This window comes from Cryptomeria japonica, chromosome 5 (assembly GCF_030272615.1).
Source record: "Cryptomeria japonica chromosome 5, Sugi_1.0, whole genome shotgun sequence".
Taxonomy (NCBI): Eukaryota; Viridiplantae; Streptophyta; class Pinopsida; order Cupressales; family Cupressaceae; genus Cryptomeria; species Cryptomeria japonica.
This window is the reverse complement of record NC_081409.1, coordinates 318,214,536-318,240,396: the sequence shown is the minus strand read 5'-3', so window position 1 is coordinate 318,240,396 and position 25,861 is coordinate 318,214,536. Positions and strand designations below refer to the sequence as shown.

Below are 25,861 nucleotides of genomic sequence, written 5' to 3'. Positions count from 1 at the left end.
AATTAAAAAAAATACATTATCGATAAAATTCCTGTCGGCTTTTGTGCCGATATGCTTTCTTTCACTGCCGGTGCCGGTGGTCTGAGTGCCGGTGTAGAATCTGATCTTGCTAGTGTCGGTGAATTGCCTTGTCGGTGTCATAGGATTGTAAGGTTGCCATCAATGACAAAACCTTCAATCACCTACAATGTCTCATCGGAGTATGCATTTGCCAACAATCTCCCCCTTTGGCATTGATGGCAACACTCGTGAGAAAATTCAAAAGTGTATCCAAAAATTGAAGTCAAAAAAAATGTTACCAAAAATGTGTGTACCAAAAGTGTGTGAACTCCCCCTGAGCAGATGAGTCTTTTGTTGATTATTTTCTCATTCCACTACTCCCCCTTTGGCATCAATGACAAAGGTTGTCAAAGTGTCAATAGAGTGTGGTTCCCTGTCTCAACCTTGTAACCAGGTGGTTACAATTTGAAAAAGATCCGCCAAAACTAAATTCAGGCTTTCAAGAAACTTTTTACTATCTTTTATTGTTGCCTCTGTTCTTTGAACTGTACCGGTGAGGTGTTGCATTTGCTCTGCCGGTGTTTTCTGTCCTTGTACTAATGCTTCAGATATTTCTTTCCTTAAACATGCTAGGTAGTCCAACTTTGGACTTAATCTCCATTTCAGATCCTTAGCCTTACCCTTTATTTTCTCCTTTTCTCTTTCCGGTTTTACTAGTTCTTCCTCAAAACCTGTTATCCTTTGCTCAAAAATTGATAATGAATCAGATGAATTAATAAAATTGTCAGCTAGCTGATTAATTTCCTCCTGTATCTTGCTCATTTTCCTGTCTATGTCAACTATCAAAAAGTTTGTCTTACAAGTGTCTCTGTACAAAGTTTTGAATTCCTTAGGTGTGTTGCACAGTTCCGGTAGAAGTGTATCATCTATAGCTTTATATGCCTGTGAACTACAATCTGTTATTTTCTTTATAGAATCTAAAAGAACTTCAATTACATTTGTTGATTTGAATCTTGCAAAAGAGGAACCAACATTCTGAATTCTGTCGGTGGGAGCAATATCCTTGCTTGTAGTGACCTCTGGTAGGTCAGTCTGTGTTTCCATTTCCTAGAGCAGTGGTTTGTCTTGTTCACCTGTTGCCGGTGGCACTGATTCTGCATTAACCTATTGCTGTTCTAGAGCCTGTTGCTCTGTTTGTTGTTCTGTTTGTTGCTCTATTTGTGTTTCAGCCTGTTGCTCTGTGTTACCATCTGCCGGTTTTCCTTCTGTTTTATCTGTGTTATCAGTTACCGGTGGCTCACTAACCATATCTGTCTTACCAGTTGTGTCCTTGTCTACCACAATGTTGACTTTCTAAGTATCAACATCAACTGTGTATAGTACCTCAGAATTAGGATTTGTATCCTCTTGTGATACATCCATACACTCATCTGTCGGTTGATCTTCAGTTGTTGCTACTGGTGGAGTACCTTGAGGCGGTGGGGGTAGATTATCTGTTATCTTTAAGCTTGGAGGTCCACCAGCCTTTCCTTTTCCTTTATCCTTATCTTTCTGATAAACTTTGATTGGCTTGGGGTTTCTATTCTCTTCCCGCTTTTCCTTCTCAACAAGGAATATATCCCATCCATTTGTAGTTTCCTCTGCAACCTCATTTACTCTTCCAACCATTAGTGCAATATGCCGATGTGCAGTAGAGAATACTGACCGGTTAGCCTCTGCAACTAGATCATCTATTTCCTTCGGTGAGTTAACTAGGTAGACAGCAAGTAATTTTTCAACTTTTATTTTCTTGTCAAGCTCTACAACAGCTTGCCTTCTTGCTTCCAGTTTCTTGAATAGTTCATCTGGTAATTCATCTACAACTTGCATCAAGAATTTCTTGTAGATATCCAAGTGTAAAATTACATTGTTTTCAACCTTTTCTTTATCATCAACTGATAGTGAATCATATAGTTTGTTGATGTTTTTGAGCTTTCCTTCCTCAGTTATTTCATCCAACAATCTGTCAATCGGAGCGATATTTTGTTGAGTCCTTTTCTTTGGTGTCAACTTTTCTTCTTGGGGGTTGTCTTCTTGACTGGGGGCCTTACTGCTTGTTGTTTTTGCCTGGTTCTTCTAGGTGAAGGTGTGGATACCGGTGAAGGTTCCCTTTTCCTTACAACTCTTTTAAATGTTGCAAGCATATCGCTCTCTGAAGAAGTAGCTACCGATGAAAGGTGAGTTTCAGGCTGTAGTGCTTCCAACTCATCTTCAGTGATACCGGTTTGTTTTAGTACATCTTCTTTGATAGCCTTAGCCTGTCTTGAACCTCTCCTCACAGTTGCTTCTACTTTCTTCACTCTCTTCTTGGATTGAATTTGGTTTTCAATGGTTTCTACACTGCCAAATACCTCTTCCTTAGGTTCCTTGGGTGCTTCCAGAAGGGCTTTTGCATATGTTTCAATGATGTGGTCATCGGTCTCATAACCCATTTCAATAACCCAAATTGTTCTTGGGAAAACTGCTTCCATCCAAATCTCATCCTTCTTAATCACAAAACATATGTCATCCTTATATTTATTTACAATTTCCTGTGACAGTCTAACTCTAGTGTTCATCCGGGCCTTCAATGCTAGAAAATACTCATTGATATTCTTTTCTTTGTTTTCACCCATGTTGTTTAATAAGTCAGATAACCGTTTCCCTACCAGTATGTCAAATCCAAGGTTCTTATTACCTATACCGAGCACCTGTTTGGTTATATGTAGCATTAAACAAACAAGTAAATTGCCAAATCTAAATGTCCCTTTCTTATCCTTCTTAGTCTTTCCCAGATTGTCAATAAGTTCATCCTTCAACCATTCACATACATCAATTTTCACATTATCCTTAACCATGTCATGAGCACTCTTTATGCATAAGCTGGAAACTGAGTTCAATCTGTTTGCATGAGTTGTTTTGTATCCTAGAATCATGCTAATAAATCTCACATTTATGTCAATTACATCATTCACCCTTAAGGACCTTTTGTCGGATGTTGCACCTGTTAGGTTCATTACTAGGTCGTTTGAGACCTTCTTTGTCTTGTCAGGTCTATTACCGGTGGAGGGTAACCCTGTTATAGCTTTCACAGCTTCTTTAGTAATTTTGTGAACAGAATCTAGCCAAAAGAATGCACCATGTACCCTACTCAATACTATCCTTATAACTTCCTTGGGGAAATCCGGAATGCTGAGGATTTCAGTGAATCCTAGGGTTTCAATAATTTTGTGTTCAGGTTTCACATTACCGGAATCATCACAAATGACAGTTTTGTACATGTTCTTAATTTCTTCATCTCCTAATTCTTCTATATGGCAATGGATATACATTCTCGGGTCTTCTGCAAAAACTACTCCTTTGGGGATTTGAGAAAAAGCACCAACATTATCATCCTTCTTTGCTATCTCGGGAACCAACTGAAATACGGGCCTAGGGCACTTGATTACTTCCACTACAGTAGGTTCGTTATGAATTCAGGTACAGAAGAGGATGCCATGATTATAAATACCTTTTTCTGCCTTTGGAAAGATTGATTGCTGAATTGCTTTGCTTCTTTGCTCGAAATGCCTTAGCTCTGGAAATTTCGCGCTCTTTGAATGTTTGAATGCTCGGTGAAGTAAAATGGAGCCAAAAACACTAATTTATAATGATAATTTGCCAACTACCACATTTAATGCATGCCGGTTAAGTAATCACTTAACTTTATTTGCCGGTATAGAAGTAATTTCTACTTCTCACCATCAATCGAGGGAATAATAGCAATTTTCACATTTGATTGCCAAACCCTCAAAGAAATTTTCTTCAATTAGATGAAGAGACTCCTGCCGGTGGAGTGCTACTCTATTCTGCCGGTGGAATGCTACTCTGTCCTGCCCGTGGAGGAGTATTCCTATCCACATTCAGTTCTGATTTCCTGATCCATTGTTTTGAAAATTCATGCTTAACTTCTTCAACTTTTTATTTTCCCTTCAAGCTAGGAGCTTTGTTGTTTGCCGGTGAGGACTTGCTTCTACAAAATTTAGCAATATGTCCAATTTTGTTACATGCATAACAAGTCACATTATTTTTCTGAATAGCCTTTCCATATCCTATGCCGGTTTGTGTTCTGCATTGATTAGATAAGTGTCCAAATCTTCCACAAACATAACATCTCACATTCATTCTGCAATTTTCAGAGTTATGACCAACTTTGTTGCATTTTGAACATTGACCAGTGGGTGCATTGGTATTTTGATAATTTCTAGATCTACATTGATTTTCTCTATGACCATACTTGTTACAGTTAAAGCATTTTCCATTGAATTTATAAGCAGTAGGTTGTCTTACTGGTTTGCTATGATCCTGTGTGTTTGCAGTACTGGAGCTTTCTCCAGCTTCAAAGCCAAGTCCACAAGTGTAACCATTATGTTTCTGATTCTTCAACAAGTCACCAAGTTCTTCTGAGCTTTTCTTGAATTTCTCTTTGTGCTGATTTGCAGTATACAGTTCTCTTTCTAAGATTTCTTTCTGCCTCATCAATTCATTTGAGTCATTCTATGTATGTATCAGATTTGTCTTCAACAAATCATTTTCATAGCTAAGTTTGGTGTTCTCATTTGCTGCATCACTTAGTCTTCTAGTTAAATCTTCTTCATTCTTCTTTCTATCTTCAATTTCCTTACAAAATCTCATAGTCATATCCTGCATCTCATTCCTTGTTGTCATGTTCTCTTGTTTCAACTTGCTTATCTGATCATTAAGAGTTTCTTTTTCATCATTCTCATTTTGCATCTTTTCACAGAGTTCTCTTCTCTTGTTTCTGAAGATTTTCTTGAAGTGCTTGAATAATATCCTGAGTTGCCTTTAGATCATCTTCAAGTTTGATATTTTTCAATTTTTCTGTATCATAGTCTGAGAGAGCTGCTTCCAATTGCTTCATCAAATTTTCCATCTCTACCGGTGACAAGATCTTCCTCAAGCTGTTAGGCTTCTGAAAATAGAGGATCATGCTCTGATACCAATTGTTGGGATTCCCACAGATACTGAGAGGGGGGGTGAATCAGTATCTGACCGGTGAGTTGAATTTTTTGACTTAAAACATGTAGAACAAATTAAAACTGTGTACCGGTAAACAGAAAATAATGCAATAAACAGAGATAGAAACAACCACATGAAAAACACACCATAACACAATAGTTTAACGAGGAAACCCAGTGTGGGAAAAACCTCGGTGAGATTTGTGACCCACAATATTCACTTACTGGTCAATAAGAGAATATTACTACTACAAGAGGGGCCTGCACATGCAGGAAGGCCAAATGCCTAGAGCTCACTGCTCAAAATGGAAGTCTCACTGACTTACAAAATGGTTTATATAAATCCAATGTCTTGTACTGCTTCAAAGTAACATCTACTATGCTAGATCCAGTACTGGTTTATAGCTCTGCTTCTTACACAAACCCTTAACCTATAATTCGCATAATAGGTCTGCCTTATTTCGCCTAATTACATTCCTCCATAATTACATCCTACATCATACAATGTTCTACAATGAACTCTCTTATATAAGAGTCATTTTACAACTTGCCAAGTCGGCTTACAATGTTTTTACAATAATAAACAAAATAAATTATCAATAAAATTCTTGTCAGCTTCTATGCCGGTATGCTTTCTTTCACTGCCGATGCTGGTGGTCTGAGTGCCGGTGTAGAATCTGATCTTGCTAGTGCCGGTAAATTGCCTTGCCGGTTCATAGGATTGTAAGGTTGCCATCAATGACAAAACCTTCAATCACCTACAATGTCTCATTGGAGTGTGCATTTGCCAACAGACCCCAAATTAAAAAGGGATGTACCCTTCAAAGATTATTATGAAGCAAAAAGGAAAGTTGTCCCTACCCGCATAAAAAGGAAGCAAAATAACAAAGATCTTAGGGATAGAATTAACAAAATCACCCTTCAAATTTTGATGGATCAGGCAAGATGACAGCACGTTCGTGGGTTCAAAAGATGGACACTTATTTATCCCTAAGCCCTCTGACCGAAGAAAATGCAATCAAATTTGCAGTTCTACATTTAACAAGGACAGCCCACGATTGGTGGCACCATGGTATTATCACCCAAGGCCATCAACACATAACCCAAAATGATGAGTTCACACAAAAGCTTATCAAAAGATTTGATCAGAAGCACCCCCAATGGTATTTCAAGGAATTGACACAACTAAAACAACAAGGTACGGTGGAGGAATTTGCCACAGCTTTCCAACAACTTTCTGTTATGGTTCATGAAATTTCCCAAGAAAGGCTCACTTATCTCTTTGTGGAGGGGTTAAAAGAATCAATCCTCAATATAGTAAGCACCATGGAACCCATGAACTTAGAGGAAGCAATCCAAAAAGAAATGAAATTTGATAACCATTCTTCTAGAGATAAGCCAAAAAATTATTCAACTAGCTCATCCTCAAAAAATTCCTACAAGGAAGACAGGTACAAGAAAGGTTCCCTAGGAGGAAAGCCTTGCTATTATTTTGGGGGACCTTGGGCACATGATCATACATGCAAAGGAATGGAGTCTAAGAAATAACGTGAGGAGTTAAGAAGAAAGAATCTTTGCTTTAAATGTAAAACACCTTGGGAAAGGAATCACCAATGTACAAAGATTCAAGTACATCAATTAGAACAGGAACTCATCGATGATATGGAGGAACAACCAAGGAAAAAGGCCAAATGCCATGAACCGGTTACTCTAGCAACTATCTCGCAAGAATCTAAGCATAGAACCCTCAGACTTAAGGGTATCCTTAAGGGACAAAGAGTGGTGGCTTTAGTTGATAGTGGGGCATCCCACAATTTTATCAGCAAAGAACTAGTGGATCGGAGGAAGTTAAACCTCAAGAATTTGGAGGTTTCAAAGTAGCATTAGCCAATGGGTTCATAGCACCTTGTAACCAGTTCATTCCACAAATGGAGCTCAACATGGGGAACCACACAATCAAAGGAGATTTCTACGTGGTGACCCTTGACAATGATGCCACTTTAGGTAGGTCATGGATTCATTCATTAGGCCGCTTCACTATGGATCTTCCAAATATGGAAGTTTGTTTCATGCACAATGGAAAGGAGGTCACACTAAAGGGGCTACCTGATGGAGCAGCAAATGTGGTTACATGTAAGAAGATCAGTCCACTCCTCATGATAAGGCAATTCATATTGACATTCAACCAATTCTAAGAAAACATAAAAAGATTTTTGAGGACATTCCAACAGGTCTTCCTCCCAGTAGAGGATTTGAACATTCAATAGAGCTTGAAGAAGGAGCTAGACCAGTGATTACCACTCCTTATACACACCCCCATAAATTTAAGGAGGAAATTGAGAAAACCATTGAAGAGTTATTAGAAATGGGGCACATACAGCCTAGTTCGAGCCCATTTGCATCTTCAGTAGTCTTGGTTAAAAAGAAGGATGGGACCATGAGGGCGTGTGTTGATTACAAAACATTGAATAAAAAGACTATTAAAAATAGATACCCTATTCTGCGAATTGATGAATTGCTTGATGAACTCCATGGGGCAAAATATTTTTCTAAGATTGATTTGAGGTCAGGGTATCACCAAATAAGAATGAGGAAAGAGGATGTGCCAAAAACTGTCTTCCGTTGTCACTATGGGCATTTTGAATTTTTAGTCCTACCATTTGGCCTCACAAATGCTCCAGCCACATTTCAATCATGTATGAATCACATATTCCGCAAACAACTCAAGAAATGTTTGCTAGTGTTTTTTGATGATCTCCTTATTTACAGTAAAACTTGGGAGGAACACCTCCAGCATATTGATGAAGTATTGAGTATCCTTGAAACGGAATCGCTGTTTGCTAAAGCCTCTATGTGAATTTGGCTTAGAAGAAATTCTTTACCTTGGCCACAAAATTAATGCTCAAGGAATTAGTGTAGATGAGGAAAAGATCAAAGCTATCAAAGAGTGGCCAAGACCCAAGAATTTGACACAGCTAAGGGGGTTTGTAGGACTATGCAGCTACTACAGAAGGTTTGTTAAGGGGTTTTCCAAAATAGCAGCCCCTCTCACAGATTTGACAAAGAAAGGAGCTTTTATATGGAATGAGGTATCTCAACAAGCCTTTGAAGAATTGAAGGAGGCAATGAGTTCATGCCCCATCCTTGCAATTCCAGATTTCACACAACCTTTTGAATTACAATATGATGCTTCGGGTGATGGAATAGGGGCTGTCCTCATGCAAAAGGAGCATCCAATAGCCTTTGAAAGCCGTAAATTAACAATCACTGAGAAACACTACTCCATTTATGATAAGGAAATGTACACCATCATGTCCTAGGGTGTGGCAAGTTTAATGTAAAGACTGATCACAACAGCCTCAGATTTTTCATGAACCAAAAAGACCTAAATGACTCCAACAGAAATGGGTGAGTAAAATCCAGGCCTATGATTTTGATATAGAATATGTTAAGGGGACAAACAATGTGGTAGTTGATGCTTTATCCAGGTGGTCTTGTTTGAAGTCTATAACCAGCATTATCGGGGATTGGAAGGCACAAATCACAGCCGAATATGTCAATGACTCTTTAGCCACTGAAGTTATGGGAGGAAATTTGCCAAGTGCAGACTATAAGGTTATGGATGAACTTATTCTCTATAAGGATAGAATTTTCCTTGTACCTAATTCAAAATTTAAGGGTACCATTATGAAAGAATACCATGATAATCCCTTGGCAGGACATCAGGGGTATTATAAAATATACAAACAGATAAGGGAGAAGTTTTCATGGAAGGGCCTCAAAAGAGATGTGCTAAGGTATATTCAAGAATGTATGATTTGCCAAAAAAACAAGGTTGAACAGACACATCCCGCAAGACTCTTACAACCACTACCCATTCCTGACCAAAAATGGGAAAGTATCTCTGGATTTTATTACAGGCATACCCAAGGTTCAAGGTAAAGATCGCATTTATGTGGTGGTGGATCACCTAACTAAGTATGCACACTTTTTTGCGATCTCCATCGAATATAAAGCCCACCAAGTGGCCGAGGTTTCTTCAGAGAAGTATTTCAATTGCATGGGTTACCAAGGAATATTGTCAGTGATCGAGATAGCCGTTTCCTTAGCCAGTTTTGGCAAGAACTATTCAGACTAGCAGGTACAGATCTCACTCCTATTACTAGCTATCATCCCCAAACTGATGGTCAGACAAAGATAGTGAACAAATAGCTAGAAGGGTATTTGAGAAATTATGTTACAAACCAGCAGTATGCATGGACTAGATGGCTACACTTAGGGGAGTATTGTTACAATACAACCCATCATATGTCTATTGGCATGAGTCCTTTTAAGGCTCTCTATGGATATGATGCTCTGACTTTTGGAGGCTTGGCCATCCAAGAAAGCAGGGTGCCCGGTGCTAAGGACTTTGTACAACAAAATGTGAATATTATGAACTCCCTTAAGGATAACCTGCAACCATGCCCAAAACCAGCAAAAAATGTATGCAGATCGGAATGGGGGAAGAAAGAGTTTTTGAGGTAGGCAACTTGGTTTTTTTGAGGCTTCAGCCATATAGGCAGTCTTCCCTTAAGGCCAGTGGTGCTGAAAAGCTTAAACCCCAATTTTATGGTCCGTATAAGGTATTGCGAAGAATTAGCAAGGTGGCTTATGAAATTGAACTACCGGAAAACAGCAGGATTCATAACATTTTCCATGTATCTAGGCTTAAGAAATTCCTGGGCCAACAGATTACTCCATGTGAAGAGCTGCCCCCTCTTGATGGTGAAGGTAAACTCATTTTGAAACCTGAACTTATTCTGAACATGAGAGAGAAGAAGTAGAGAAACAAAACTATTTAAGAATTTGTCATGTCCCCTCCCTAATCGTTATATATATATCCTAAATGAAGTAATTATTGATATTAACTAATATAATAATTACCAACTAATGATTATTTGAAATTTATTTATTTATTAATATTATTATTTAATTAATATTTATTACTAATAATTCAAATAAAAATAAATTTAATATATTATAAATTAAAAACATAATTTATGTTAGGATACAACAACAATTAGCCATAGAGACTATCGATTTAAGGAAAGAGATTGGCATTATTCAAATATGATTTGAATATAAAAATTATGGATTATTAGGGAGAAGTGCGATTAACTTATATGGCTTAAAGTCATCGGCATCTATTCCCCTTGATGTGCCACTCAAAGGAAGTAAGCAAGCATTCATACGAGATCTGGTCCGAACATGAGAATGTAGGAAACAATGATAAAGGCCACCTCAGCAAGGATAACCCACGTGAGGACTATGAATGGAGCTTATCGCAAGTATCACAGATTAATATTATCAAAGCCGTCAAACATTTAGTCAACACAAGCATCAAGCTGCTAAATAGTCGATGAAACTGAAAGGAATTACGGTATTAATAGATTGATTGTAATCAAATTAAGTTATGGGGAGGCATCAACGATTATCATAGTGAAAGAATGGAAAGTCTAACAGAATAATAATATAGAAGGAAACGATAAATGAGCTGTTATGAAGAATAATGAATTAAAGGGACGTGACCCTACTAAGTGACTTATCCTTCCAATCATACGATATAAGAGGGCAGTAGTAGAACTTTATCAAAGGGGAAGGGAAGGAATAGGGACAACGATGGAATAGATTGGGAATCATCATATATAGTATGTGCTCATAAAAGGAGGTCAGATTGCATCCCTGTTGATCACCATCAATTAGATCAAACCAGAATTGTTATTAAGTTACAGGCAGTAACATACTTGCCCTGAGTGGTATGCATAGGGAATGAGTTTAAAAGTAGGCTTAATATATGCAGCCTGATAATGTCTGTATGCAGAATATAATAATAATCCTAACATAGAGTGCAATATGTATAATACTAATATTTGAACTCATAACAATGGCAGACCAGATCTGTTATGCGTCAGATCTGTCCGCCTTTCTCCAGCCACAATATATATTAAACCAATGTTTTAAGCAATGGTAGTATTAATAAGGTATATAATAGGTAATTAGCAGATACAACAGTAATTGGTTATATTATTTATTTAATTAATTTATTTTTGTGTATATATTCAAATCAGAATAAGTATTATATATATAGAGTAACGATGAAAAAAAAAAAAAATATATATATATATATATATATAAGACAAATAACAATATTAGATTGTAAATCAGAAAGAGTCCGTAAGATAAAAGACGGTAAGGAAGATATGTTTATCTGTATAATCTTTGTTATTACTGTCAGTGTTTAAGAACTTGGGAAAGGAGATGTTTTCATGTTGGGGACAACACAATTGGCTTGACCCTTGCCTTAAGAATTATGGATGGTAGATGAACGATTTATTTATTAATAGTAAATTGGTGGGGCAGTGGAATATCACTGATGTGGATTCAGGTTAAGGAGGAAATGTCTCCTAATATATATCTAGTTTGAGTCATAAGTATATTAAAATAGATTGATGATGGTTAAAACATGTCTCAGCCTAGTAGGGGACATTACAGAATTCTTGGTTAAGTGGTAAGGTTTGCCTGAAGAAGATGCTACTTGAGAAAGTGAGGAAATTTTTAATCATCCCCAACTTAAGTTGGCTGAGGACAAGCAAAATCGAGAGGGGAGGACTGTCATGTCCCAGAATTAAATGTACTAAACATGAATATATTTTTATACTACAAATCTTTATTTAATTTCTGTCACTGAATATTCAACCCATTTGTTGTGTTGAAAAAACAATAATTATTTAATCTCTGATTTATGTGAGTTATTATTGATTATTAGTGTAATGATAAATAATAGTAATGATATTCTATTGCAAATGTTAACGATTGATATTAACTATTTTGTTACTAATATTAATTAATAACCCATAAGTTATACTGTGCGATATTCTTATAAGAATCACGACTCTTTTCTTAAATCGTGTCTCTTCAAGACATCGGGGAATAAGGTAAGAATGTTGCGTCCCTCCAAAAAGGGCGTGACTCATCCTGCCATGGTTGCACGATGTGCTTTATAAGGCTTCGTTGGGCTCTTACACGGGCAAGTAGTGGAGAAGGAATTTACAGGAATAGCTTCCAAACGAGTCGTAAAAAAGGAAGGAATCGTTCCAGGTAAGTACTTTTGTCATAAGACTGGTATGGAAAGCATTTGTGATATTAAAATAAAATGAATATAATATACTAGAATCTGTACAATTTGGTACAATAAACTGTTAGACAGAGATCATAGGTGGATTAATCAAAGGATATTACTGCTAATAAATATACAGCAAACATACAGATTACAGTGACATGTACATAATAATAATCAGAGAATCACAAAATAGCACAGAAAATAATCTTTAATGAATTGGTATTTGGTACTATTTGGTATTACCAACATATAGCAGATATAAGAATAAAGTAACTATGGTTTGATAAAAACTACCTTTAAATGATAATATTATGGGAATACAATTAATGTAATTTAATTAATAAGCAATGATGATTAAAGAGAGTAGAATTAATAATCAATGAACAGCCATACAAGTATTGATTTTTATCTAACTGATTGATCAAATATAATAAATTAACAGAGGAACAGAGTATGAACAGAAAGATAAGACCCACACTATGTAGTAAGACCCGGTGGGTATAGCATGGTCTGGATGGGCAATCTGGAGGATCTTTATGTATATTATCAAAATTATTAGATTAAAAGGTAATTGTTTTCTCTCAGTTTACCAACTTTTTGCATTCATTCCAGGATATTGCGTAGGGAACATCACACCACTCACCCAGTCAAAGGAGTTCTACATCAGCATGTCTAAATTCAATGTACTTGACTCGCCCATGATGGTACAAACTTCGAGGCACCTACCCTTATTGTCTATTGGTCATGCCAAAGTGTAGTAATTATTTCATTGGCCAGAACTGAGTTTGTTGTAACAAACCCTAATTAGGGTTTTCATTGTAAAATCTCGGCCATTGATCTCAAATTGATCTAAGCCATTCATTGTAATGAGAGCATTATAAAAGGCTCAAGCTCTTCATTTGTAATGGTTAATAGTAGTAGGTGTTGTTTGTAACTAGGAAAGAGGGTTCGGATTGCCCTAAGGCAACATCCGAACCCCTTCCCTTAAGTGTAACGTGGAGGACCGGCCCTAAAAGGGTAACGTGCCCCTAAACAAAGACCAACCCTATTTACCATGCCACATTAATAACTTGGCGCCAAAATGAATATGTTAAACAAAGCCGACTTAGAGGTTATGTGGGTTAAATGATCATATAAATAATGATCATTTACCAAACACAAATACAAAATCTCATTTTACTCTTGCAAAGCGAAATACTTCTGCAACTAAGTGTGCGAAATTGAGAAGTAAATTGGGCGAACTTATCCAAGGAGGTCAAAAGCATTTGATGTTCTAGATTTATGTTAAAGAGCAGATTTGATGCAGACTTGGAGTAATTAGAAGGGCAGATCTGACCATTAAAAGGTGTAGATCTGATAAGAGGTTGAAGAGTTCAGCTAGTATTGTATTGGTACAATTAAGATTGAATACATAATCTGACATGTGGGTCTTTAGTGCTGGGTTTTTCCTCCTTGGAGGTTTTCCCAGGGTATTTGTGTTTGTCTCTTATGCACTTACTTTCATTCTGTCATTTACTTTACTTAATATTAGCAAACAGTTAAATACTGATAATCTGATTACTAATCTGGGTCACAAAATTAACATGGTATCAGAGCTAAGGTGTTACTAACTTCAGATTTCAGTATATCATTTATTGCATTTAGTTGCTGTTTGTTTTCAGATTAAAATGTCAAGTTTGAGGGCTGAAGACGGACTTGATGGAGCCCTTGATTTTGCTGCTTGGAAAGTCTGTATTCTATTGATTCTTGAAGAGAATGAACTACTTAAATTCGTAGAAGAAGAAAGGTTGTCCCCTCCTGAAGATGCTGAAGAACTGAAGCAACTCAAGAAAGACTCCCTCAAGGCTAGGAAGATCATAATTGAATCTCTCAAGAATCATCTTGTCACTGTCATATCAAAATTTGCTTCTGCCAGGGAAATGATCAAACACTTGGAAGGGATGTATGAAGTCAACAACCTCAGCAGGGCTCTTGCTCTAAGGCAGTAGCTACTTCACATCAAAATGAAAGAAGAAGACTCAATCATGGCCTACTTTATGAAGATCAATGAACTAAAGGACAAGCTAAGTAACCTTGATTGCCAAATTTCAGATAAAGATCTTGTCATGATTGCATTAAATGGTCTACCTGATGAATGGGAACCATTCATTCGTAGCATTGGTGGAAGAGCTGAACGTCCCAATTTTGAGCGTCTTCAATCTGATTGCATTGAAGAGGAATCTCGAATTGAGGTAAGAGGAAAACTCAAGAACTCTCACAAAGATGATAATCATGTTCTCATAGCTAAGTCTAGGAAAGGTGGGCATTGGAAGAAAGAAAAGAGAAACAAAGATTTTTAGATCCTCCTCTTATGATCCAAGGAAAAAGTCAAGAGATTCCTCCCACATTCGCTGTTTCAGATGTGATAAGTATGGTCACTATGCTAGAGATTGTCAGAATGATCCTATGGAAAGAGAAGTCAATTTAAATGAAGTTGCTGAACAAAATGAGGACTATCTTCTTATCTTTGCTCTATCAAGCAACGTTCCTACGGACAGTGATGCTTGGATAATCGACAGTGGTGCCTCCAGACACATCTCAGGTTTTCGTGAGCATCTTTCAAATCTGACAGAAAAGGATACCAACCTTCATGTGGTAATTGGTGATAATGCTCGATACTCGGTAAAAGGTTCTAGCACTACCTCTTTAAAACTAGACTCCGGTATTTCCTTACAACTCTGTGATATCCTTTTTGTACCTGGTATTAAAAGAAATCTTATTTCCATTTCTGCTTTAGAAGATAAGGGTTTACAAATAGCATTTTCTGAAGGGAAAGTACTTGCTTGGTCTAAGAAATCTAACTTCAAATCTGCTCGTGTTATTGGAAATAGATATGATAGTTTATATAAGCTTGCAGCTAACCCAATTCAAGCTCTCATTCATGAGGCCCCTGAATCATGCGAGCTATGGCATAGAAGACTTAGACATCTACACTTTCAAGCTCTGCCCACTCTTGGTAAAATGGTTAAAGGTATGCCTAAACTTAGTTTATCCCATGATGATGCTTGTAAAGGTTGTGCAAAGGGTAAGAATGTGAAAAACCCTTTTCATAAAAGTGATAGTAGGGCTAAAGAAAGGTTAGAACTTATTCATTCAGATCTATGTGGTCCCATGTCTATAGCATCTCCTAGCGGCTTCCTTTATTATGTTATCTTCATAGATGATTTCTCTAGGAAAACTTGGATTTACTTTCTTAAATCTAAAGAGTCTGAAGAAGTCCTAAACAGATTTAAAGAATTCAAAGCCTTGGTTGAAAACTCTACTAGAAATCGAATTAAATGTTTAAGGTCTGACAATGGAGGTGAATACACCTCAGGTAGTTTTTATGAATTCTGTATTGAGACAGGAATTAAGAGGGAGTTTTGTGTTCCCTCAATCCTTAGCAAAATGGAGATGCTAAAAGAAAGAACAGGACCATTGTTGAAGCTGCAAGAGCCATGATTCATGATCAAAACCTGCAACCTTTCCTATGGGCGGAGGCATCCAAAACAACAGTTTACATTCAGAATAGGTGTCCTCATCGTGCTCTAAAGAATGTAACCCCTGAAGAAGCCTTTACAGGAATCAAACCTGACATCAACCACCTAAGGATATTCGGCAGCCCTGTGTATGTTCATGTGCCTAAAGAAAAACGAACCAAGTTGGATCCCTCTGGAAAGAAAGGCATCTTAGTGGGATACAGTGAATCGTCCAAAGCCTTCAAGATCTACATTTCAGGTCAAAGGTATGTTGAGGTAAGTAGAGATGTAACTTTTGAAGAAGATATTGCTTTCAAAAGATCTAAAGGATCATTATCTGATAATGATGATATTGTGATTGAAAATCAAGATTCAAATGTTGATGCTAACCCTAAAAATACAGAAGGAGTTCGTTGACCTCCCGGATCAAGAAGTTCCGGATGATCCAGTAGAACCCATGGACTCTACAGATATACCTAAGGATATTGTGGTCAACAAGAAAAGGCCACTTTGGGTTAGAAACACTATCCAAGATGCTGAAGGATTTGTTGCTCCCAGAGGAACCTTTAGAGATAGCAAGAAACCTCAAAATCACGCCAACTACATTTCTATAATGTGTAACATCATTGAGTCTGAACCTCACAATGTCGAAGAGGCTATGTCTCATCATGCTTGGAAATTAGCCATGGATGAAGAGTATGGATCTATCATCAAGAATGATGTCTGGGACATTGTACCCAGACCCAAAGGTAAGTCTGTTGTTTCCTCTAAATGGCTATTTAAAATTAAGCATAATGTTGATGGTAGTATTGAAAAATATAAAGCTAGATTTGTAGCTCGTGGTTTTTCTCAAAAGGAAGGCATAGATTATGAGGAAACATTCGCTCATGTCGCTAGATATACTTCTATTAGATCTATAATAGCTATTGTTGCAGCCAAAGGTTGGAAACTACATCAAATGGACGTTAAGACAGCCTTCCTCAATGGTGTCATTGAGGAAGAAGTCTATATTGAGCAACCAGAAGGTTATGTAATCCATAAAAGAGATTCTCATGTTTGCAGGTTGAAGAAAGCCTTATATGGTCTCAAACAGGCTCCTCGTGCTTGGTATGAAAGAATTGATAAGTACCTACTAAGCTTAGGATTTCGTAAGAATGATGCTGATGCTAAGATTTACTTGAAAATATATAATGATGATATGCTTCTTCTGGTTTTGTATGTGGATGATTTATTTCTCACTAGTGAAAATAAGTTAATCATGAGATGTAAGAAAGAATTGGCCTCACAATTTGAAATGAAGGATTTAGGCCTAATGCATTACTTCCTAGGGTTAGAAGTATGGCAAAAATCCAATGAAATTTTTCTAAGTCAAGGAAAATACACTATTGACATTTTGAAAAGATTTAGAATGAGGACTGTAAATCTATATCTACTCCTATGGAATCTAACTTAAAGAAGTTAAGTGTTTCTGCAACTAACTCTGATTTTGCAGATCCATCCGAGTACAGGCAGTTGATTGGATCCTTGATGTATCTAGTCAATACTAAACCAGATATCTGTTATGCTGTGAATGCCCTCAGTCAGTTCATGAACTTGCCTAAACTTGTTCACCTGGTTGCTGCCAAGCACATTCTAAGATACCTGCGTGGCACTATTGGCTATGGGCTGAAGTATTCAGTTAATAGCTCAATCTTCTTGGAAGGATATTCAGATTCAGATTGGGCAGGAAGTGTCAAGGACAGGAAAAGTACTTCGGGTATCTGTTTCAACTTGGGCTCTGCAGTAATCTCTTGGGCATGTAGAAAGCAATCTTCAGTAGCATTGAGCACTGCAGAAGCTGAGTACATTGCAGCATCAGTTGCATCTAGAGAAGCAGTGTGCCTTCGCAAACTTATTGTTGGATTATTTGGTCAACCTAGTGGTCCTACCACTATTCATTGTGATAATCAAAGTTGTATAAAGATGTCGGTAAATCCTGTGTTCCATGATGGGTCCAAACATGTGGAAACCCATTATCACTTCATTCGAGATATGGTGCAAAGAGGCACCATACAGCTGAAGTCTATTAGCACAGATGAATAGGTTGCAGATATTCTTACCAAACCTTTATCCAAAGTGAAGTTTGAATACTTCATAGATAGACTTGGTATTATGGAAAATGAAGTCCTGATTGAGAGGGAGCTTCAATCTCAGTGACTCTATCTGCAGTGTTTTGATCATTCTTTGCTTGTGTGCAAGAATGAAAGGATCCACTCTATGCTTGTGTGCTAGATGGAAAATTGTAATTATGTAAAGACCCACTTTTGTATTACACTTTCTATGCTTGTGTGCTAGAACCATCCTATGCTCGTGTGCTAGGTGGAAGATGTAATTCTATGCTTGTGTGCTAGATGGAACTCTAAAGGTTCAGATTATGTATTTTCCTCTTCCCTAGTTAAGAGGGAGTGTTGTTTGTAACTAGGAAAGAGGGTTCGGATTGCCCTAAGGCAACATCCAAACCCCTTCCCTTAAGTGTAATGTGGAGGACCAGCCCTAAAAGGGTAACGTGCCCCTAAACAAAGACCAGCCCTATTTACCACGCCACATTAATAACTTGGCGCCAAAATGAATATGTTAAACAAAGCCGACTTAGAGGTTATGTGGGTTAAATGATCATATAAATAATGATCATTTACCAAACACAAATACAAAATCTCATTTTACTCTTGCAAAGCGAAATACTTCTGCAACTAAGTGTGCGAAATTGAGAAGTAAATTGGGCGAACTTATCCAAGGAGGTCAAAGGCATTTGATGTTCCAGATTTCTGTTAGAGAGCAGATTTGATGCAGACTTGGAGTAATTAGAAGGGCAGATCTGACCATTAAAAGGTGCAGATCTGATAAGAGGTTGAAGAGTTCAGCTAAGTATTGTATTGGTACAATTAAGATTGAATACATAATCTGACCTGTGGGTCTTTAGTGCTGGGTTTTTCCTCCTTGGAGGTTTTCCTAGGGCATTTGTGTTTGTCTCTTATGCACTTACTTTCATTCTGTCATTTACTTTACTTAATATTAACAAACAGTTAAATACTAATAATCTGATTACTAATCTGGGTCAGAAAATTAACAGTAGGAGAAGAATAGAATAGAAGATAAAATAGAGGTTAAAATAGATTAGGAGGAGAAGAAATTGTTGTTAAAGACTTGAAATGAGATACTATTTTCATTGAAGTTATGGTGAAATGTATTATTTCAACAAGTCTCGTGGTTTCTACTTCTCGTTTGCTTTCATGTTGATTAGATTGAATGGAGGAATTTGTTGAATGCATTTGTGTGAAATCCATTTCGTCCATACCACTAGCCTCTTGTTGATTGTAAGAGTGCCTTGTGTGGTCAACTAGCATGATATGAGCTTAACTTCAAATTGTTAAACATCCATTGCTTATGCATTAACTTGTATGGTGATCAATGTTTGATGGTATTGATTCAAGTATCTTTGAAATGCCCTTAGAAGATTGCACTGAGCTTGTGTCGAATTGTTCAGGTTGATGGTGAGACCTCGCCCAGTAGGATTCCATCTGATCATTCAACTATCATCTCACATTCTAGGTCTTAGAATAGAACTTCTCAACCCTCCATCTTTTGCCCCTTTTTTTTTAAATTCAAGTTAATTTAGGACAAAAAGCATCATAAGATTGAAATATCAAATGATCAAATTCCAGCGATTCGAGCATTCGACAATTCAATGTAAGTCCCCTTGTGAAACCAGCAATCACATCAACCAACAGAGTTTATCCACACGTAGTGACCCTACATTCGTGAACCTTGAAGTCTTCTAAAGTGATCCTTAAGCTAATCTTCAGCATTTGAGAGATTTTATTCAAGAGAGGATAAGATACTTTTGGGTATTTTATTCTGTGTTTGCATGTGCCTAAAAAACACATCAACAGGACTGAATGGTCTGTGGTTGGAGGTTAAGTGTTCAGATGATGCTCTCCCTCCTACAACTGGACAACCATGATTGTTTGCACTCAAATGAGATGATTATGAAAAATGATCTGTGACTGACAGTTAAACTATTTGTAATCAAAGATATGTATTATTGATATTATTTGATGAATTGGTAGGGCAGTTGTCCTGATTTTTATTGTATCTTATTTGCAAATTTGTATCTTGGTGATTCATGAAATGCTGTAATGTTAACATCTTTAATGAGATGAGAATTTATATTTTTATTGATTTTTTTTTTGGAAAAAGTAATAAAAAAATTAAAAAATAATGAATTTCTACGTATGCTAATTTATTTATGTGGCTTGTTGCATCTAAGGCATGATGAGTTAGCCATGGCCTTCTCTAGGGGCACCAAGATTCCTAGCAATGCTCGTTAAAATTGTAGATCTGTCACAAACAGATGGATTGATGGCTGCAATCGTTAGAGAGAGGTGAGGAGGAGCACAGGAATGCTTTTTATACATACTAGTGAACTAGCATATAAAATTCATAAGTAGACAGCCACAGATATGCATAATGAAGAGTGGATTAGGAGAGGCAAAGGGGAGGTTAGAGAGATAGAGAGGGATGACTGATGAAGAGCGAATCCCATCATAGGGACATGGCATTATGTTAAATAGTTTATAAATTAACAGCCATTATAGAAATAACAATCACAAGCTAGAGAGGGCACACAAGGCATGACACCATAACCAATGGTGATGCTGGTCTGTGAAGGGCAATGCTAACACATCAATTCAGAGATTTGCACCTTAAAGCCTGAGGCTGCATTGGCACTGCTTTTGCACAAGGACTTAAAAGATACCTATTTCTCACAACTGCTATCCACATGGGATTATTCACAACACACGCAGTGAGATAGAGATTACTGACATGGAACACAATCCTTATTGCTTGTAATTTTCGGATCCATAGACAAGAACCAAACGCTAGAGAAAGCCCACAAGGAATAACACCAAAATTGTTGGCAAACATTAACACCAATGAGGACGACATTAACAAATCCATGCAGGTACTTGCATCCCAAAGCTTGCTTCCAGATTCGCAAAGCTTTGAGTGTACATCATGGACTCATAAACCTCTTAGTCATAACTGTTGCCAATGTTGGATTACTCGCAATACTTGCACATTATCAATGTGGAAAGAATTTCTGTCAAAGGAATATACCACCATAATAAATATCACTAGGTTAAATAACTTGTAACTAATAAATTCAATTTAGATCTAAGATAGCAACCACATGCTAGAGACAGCCCAAAAGCCATGACATTAAAAGTCCTTGGAGATGTTAGTACTCGTGATCTGAATTAGAACATGAAAATAATTTGAATTCTGTTCGACTAGACCACTAATCTCACTTACTAATCAAAATTATTAAGGCAAACTGAAACACTCACAGTACTATTGAGATTGCAAATCAGCAAATGAAAAAAGTTGATAAAAGAACAAAGACATGACAGGTGCAAAAAAGATCAAGGGTAATCGAGACACCTGGAGGCCCAAGCTTTGGGAAAGTAAATATACCAGGCAGTTTCATCTATGGCCAAACTCATCTGCAGGTTTTTCTCCAGCCAAACCTGTTCTATGCAGATCACAGTCAAATTCAGGGTGATAATTTGCTCTTTGGTATGCCATTAAATCAAGATGCATCTGGTGAAATATGCTGGCAACTTGCAAGCTTTATCGCTGCTCTTGAAAACTCAGAACCTACCACATATTCATCAAATGAATGTACCAGTAAAAGTGTAACTGGACCTATTCAGCAACAGTTTATTGAAGTGTGTCTTGTTGTCCTCCTGATGTGCTTGTACAGGTTATGAGACAAGCACCAAGGATATGAGAATCAGGTTCCAGGACAGCATTGGCGGGCATTGCAGCAGCAATATTGGCTTCCCAGTTGACCTTTCTCTTGAACCTAACATCCTGGACCAGTTTGGTAGTAAAAACTGTATAATGTCTTACGTATTTTGAAACTCATGGTGTATAATCTACTCTCTCTGTCACTATCTATGCAATTAGGACAGCTTTAAGTTTTCAACTATTGAAAACATATGTTATTTCTCTTTCTTGTTACTTTTAAATTTTTATGTGTTTATTAAATTTCCAATAATATCTCTAGAAAGTTAAAATTTGCTTATCTTTTGGTTTGCAGAGATATCCTCGAGAAAGATATTGGCTTCATGGTTCCTATGTTTCTAAGAAATGGTTCTGCCAAAATAAAATTATCTGTTCTTGATTCAACAGCAGCCTTTCCTTTTTTCAGAGGATTTTAAAGGATCTGAACATCAATACTATTGTTGGTAACTTGTGAGGATAATTCAGATGGTTCCCCTACTGGCTGGGAGCTTATTCCAGATAGACAGGAAAATCCGGACATGTAGAAACTAGATGAGCATGATCTCTCTCCTGCTACTAGTTCTATATAGATGTTTAGCAGCTTTGTAACTCTTTTTTTATATGTATGAGCCTCCCCCTTCCTTAGACTTTGAAGCATGAATATCTCCACCCACCAATATTTTTGTGTTATTGTGTATTTTTTTTAAAACAATTAATTAATATAAATGCCTAATTCATAGAAAAAATTAAAATAAAATCTTGTTGATGCTGTTTCTTTAACATAGCTCTTGGTTTTCTTATATATAATATTTTTATATCACTGTTTAGATTATCCTCGACATCAGTATTCATTATAAGAAAGCATAAATATTCCTCTCGGTATCTTGTGTTGATTATAATTAGGGATAGCGGATTCCAATTGCCATGGGCAACATTGGAATCCGCCCAAGGGGGCCAGCCCCTTCCCCAACGTGTAGGGCTGGGCCCTATACCTCACGGCATCAAATGAAGATCCCACGCTACACTCAAGCCAACACGCCACCATGTATTGGGCCAACCCTATCCTAATGCTTTCGGTTAAATAAATAAATTAAAGTAATTAAATCATAATGCAAGCCGACATGATTAAGATCATTATTCCCTATATAAATAAACTTCAACTTCACTCTATCATTCACTCATTCAGTTTTCTTCATCCATGCGAAATATATGTGCCTACCAATGCGAATTCAAGAGGAAGACTACATCTGCAATTAAAGCGAATTATCCCTGTCATATCAGCGAACTACACATGCCAGTTGAGGTGTGAAATTCATTAATGAAGAGAGCGAACTTAGGGATAAGGTTGTTGTCCATCAAAGAGCAGACTTCAGATCCAAATATTGGAGACTTAGGGTTTGTACCTGATTACTGTCAAAGGGGGCAGGCGTGTTAATTTGATGCTTGTGAAAGTGCAGTCTTGTGACAGACATTATCAGCACTAAGTGCAATCACCTTCAAGTACTTGAAATAAGTGTTGTTACCTTCATATGAATTCAATCCATAATCAGATCTGAGGATCTTTTCTGGCTGGGTTTTTCCTCCTAGGAGGTTTTCTCAGGGTAATTGTGTCTTGTGCTTATTTTGTTCTTTACTTAGTTATGCTTAAATCTGGAAAACTATTAAACTCTTCATTTAATCAATTTAACTAGTAAATAAATTCTGATTTTCTGAGTTTACATTAATCTGAAAGTGCTAAAATTAACATCTTGTGACTTCAGTTAGACTTAGACTTCTACTTTTAGGACTATACTGCCCTGTTTAGGAGTTATCAAATAGATATGTCAACAGATAATGATACCAAGACTGCCAACCACTGCTACTAGTTCAGGTTATCAGCAAAACATTCATTGTTGGGTGGAGTGTTTCCATCTTTGGATGATGCAGCTCTAGCCTTATATATTTCATTTTTAATCACTCTGAAGTCTGAACAGTTGTGAAGATTTTGTGATGTTATCTCAGCCCCACTGTACATATGCTTCAAATCAGTAATGTCAATCCTGAGTATATGTTCCTTCTTCAGCCATTTTAATGGGCATTAAATTTGCTCCCAGAGATCAAATAAGTTGCTCTTGTGTGTTTCCCCCTCTGTCCTGAAATTAGAGACTGAATATATTGTGGATTTCAAACTATGTTCACAAATCCCCTTTTGAGGGGCGTGGGTAATGAGATGATTGCATAAAAGGAGATTGTTAAAAGTTCCCCAAAAATCCTAAAATTTGGAGACAGGAATACGGATACAGAGTTTGAGGGGTGGGGATGCATTCCTATGGAACACTGATTGTAAAATGGGGATATAGTTTGGGCATCGACTGCTTCCCAACTGCCAATACTCATAATTTGTTTGATGCATCACCGAATCTGAATCTAATGGACGCATAGTCCAGAAACTGGTGGGGGAGACAACTTTAATTTTTCTAATAAATAGCAGCTGTTTGGAATCGCCTTGTTTTTTTCGCAAAAAAGAAAATAACTGTTATCTAAAGGATGGACTGGGCCAACTGGCAGAGTTGTCTAGTGTTGCTGTTTAGCTAATTTTCTTTAGCAGATATTGTTCAAATGTTTTAGGAGTTTTTTTAGAGTTAATGATCTTATATTTTTCATTTTCTGTTTATTTAAGTAGTTGTTAAATTGTAATTTTTATTATAATATAATTTATTTATTTTAATATTGCTGCATAATTCCAGCCCCACTATTTATCCACAGCTGGAATTCCAATCCTTAAACTATAACAACTCTACCACTATGGAAGAAGATTCCAAATTATCCTTAGAGCTTAATTAAAAATTTACATCAGACACCTCTGTTACTAAAAATTAAGTAGCCACATAGGACCACTCTAAAATTGTTTTTAGATCTTAGAGAGTTGAAATTAGAAGTACTTTTTTATTTTTCTATACTGACGCCTTTAGACTGTAATTAGCAAAACTTTTGGCTAGAGTTAAGTACAGGAGTTAGACTTATGTAATGGATATTTCTAAAATAAAATATTTTTTCCTGTGTTCGCTGTTAATGGAAATTTGGCTGCATGTCATTTTTTGTTAACTCTCTGTGTCAGTTCTACTGCATTTGATTTCAGTATCCAGATTGAGTTACTAATTTGTAGGAACCGAGGTATGTCTGCATCATTTTTTCTCCCTATATTTTTTTGGTAGTTTCATGCAGCAGTGTTACAAAGAGTGATGTGTTCAAGTGAATATGAGTATACCTGCACACTAATTTTGCTCCAACGCACCCTTCTCTGAAAAATAAATTTCTCGTCAAAGCTCGTACAATTTTTTTTAATTTGGTTTTGGAAGGTGCTCACACCTGTCCTTGAGTTATGTGGGCAGACGATGAGGGGCAAACCTATGCCTTAAAGAAGCAACTGCACCTAGCCTCATCCACACACTCCGGGGAGGTTTGAAATTATACTATTCAGGGTGGCTTGTACAACTTAATTTTTGTGTTTGGAAATGCCAGCTTATAACTGTCCTTCGCCTAAGTAGCTGTACTTTTAGGGGCAAACCAATGCACGAAAATTTACCCAAGATTTGTACCTGGCCTCTCCACACCCACTCCAGGAGCTTTTGAACCTCGGTCTCGGTAATAATATAAGCCCAACACAAGTCATCGAGGTATGGCTTAATGAATTATGTTCAATTCTGTAGTTACTGCTCTTAGTAGGGGACGCTAGACAGAACTATGCATAATTTCCGGTCTAAATTGTCGTTGTAAATTAACAAAGTTTTTGAACCCAAATTCTCTCGACCCATTTAACTGCAATCTGAAATGCATTGATAAAATTCAGTGTCAAAAGATAAGAAATTCATTCAAACTGTTAATAAGAATATGCACTTTATGGGACAATCCACTGAATGTTATATGAGAGATTTGAATTGGGAGGTAGAACAAACCGTGAAAAGATGAGAGCCTTTAAGTTTTTTGGCCGCAAGATTTGTTTTGAGTTTGATTTCGGGCCAGGTTAGGGCTTTCTCCGTCTTCGATAACCTGTGCGCCATTTTTCGATCTCCAGGCGTACCAAATCTAGCTCTTTGAATTGAAAAACGTGGGTATTCATTATATGTTTTTAAAATATGATAACTCGCACTCGTCGTTACCCGTCTCTGTAGGATTGAAGTAGGTATTAGGATGCGGGTCCCATGGAGCCGAGACTTTAGAATGCTAGGGTCCTATGAGGGGGTTGGGGGCTTCCGTATCTATTTTTTAAGGAGTAAGAGGTACCTATCATCCAGCTAAAAAAAAAATAGCTTTATGATTAATTGTAATCTAAATCTGAAAAATAGCAGATCTTAAAGGCT

At 37.0% G+C, this 25,861-nt stretch overlaps 1 protein-coding gene across 2 annotated transcripts in view; it reads right to left on the bottom strand.

The window, feature by feature from the left end:
* The window catches only part of LOC131062663 (uncharacterized), an 87,700-nt gene extending 62,086 nt beyond the window's left edge, over positions 1–25,614 (bottom strand). For both annotated transcript variants that reach the window (XM_057996379.2, XM_057996375.2), the window contains exon 1: positions 25,457–25,614. In XM_057996379.2, coding sequence (XP_057852362.1) covers positions 25,457–25,561 — 105 coding nt within the window. In that variant the 5' untranslated portion in view covers positions 25,562–25,614. The remainder of the gene's footprint in view (positions 1–25,456) is intronic.
* Between the last annotated feature and the right edge of the window lie 247 nt (positions 25,615–25,861).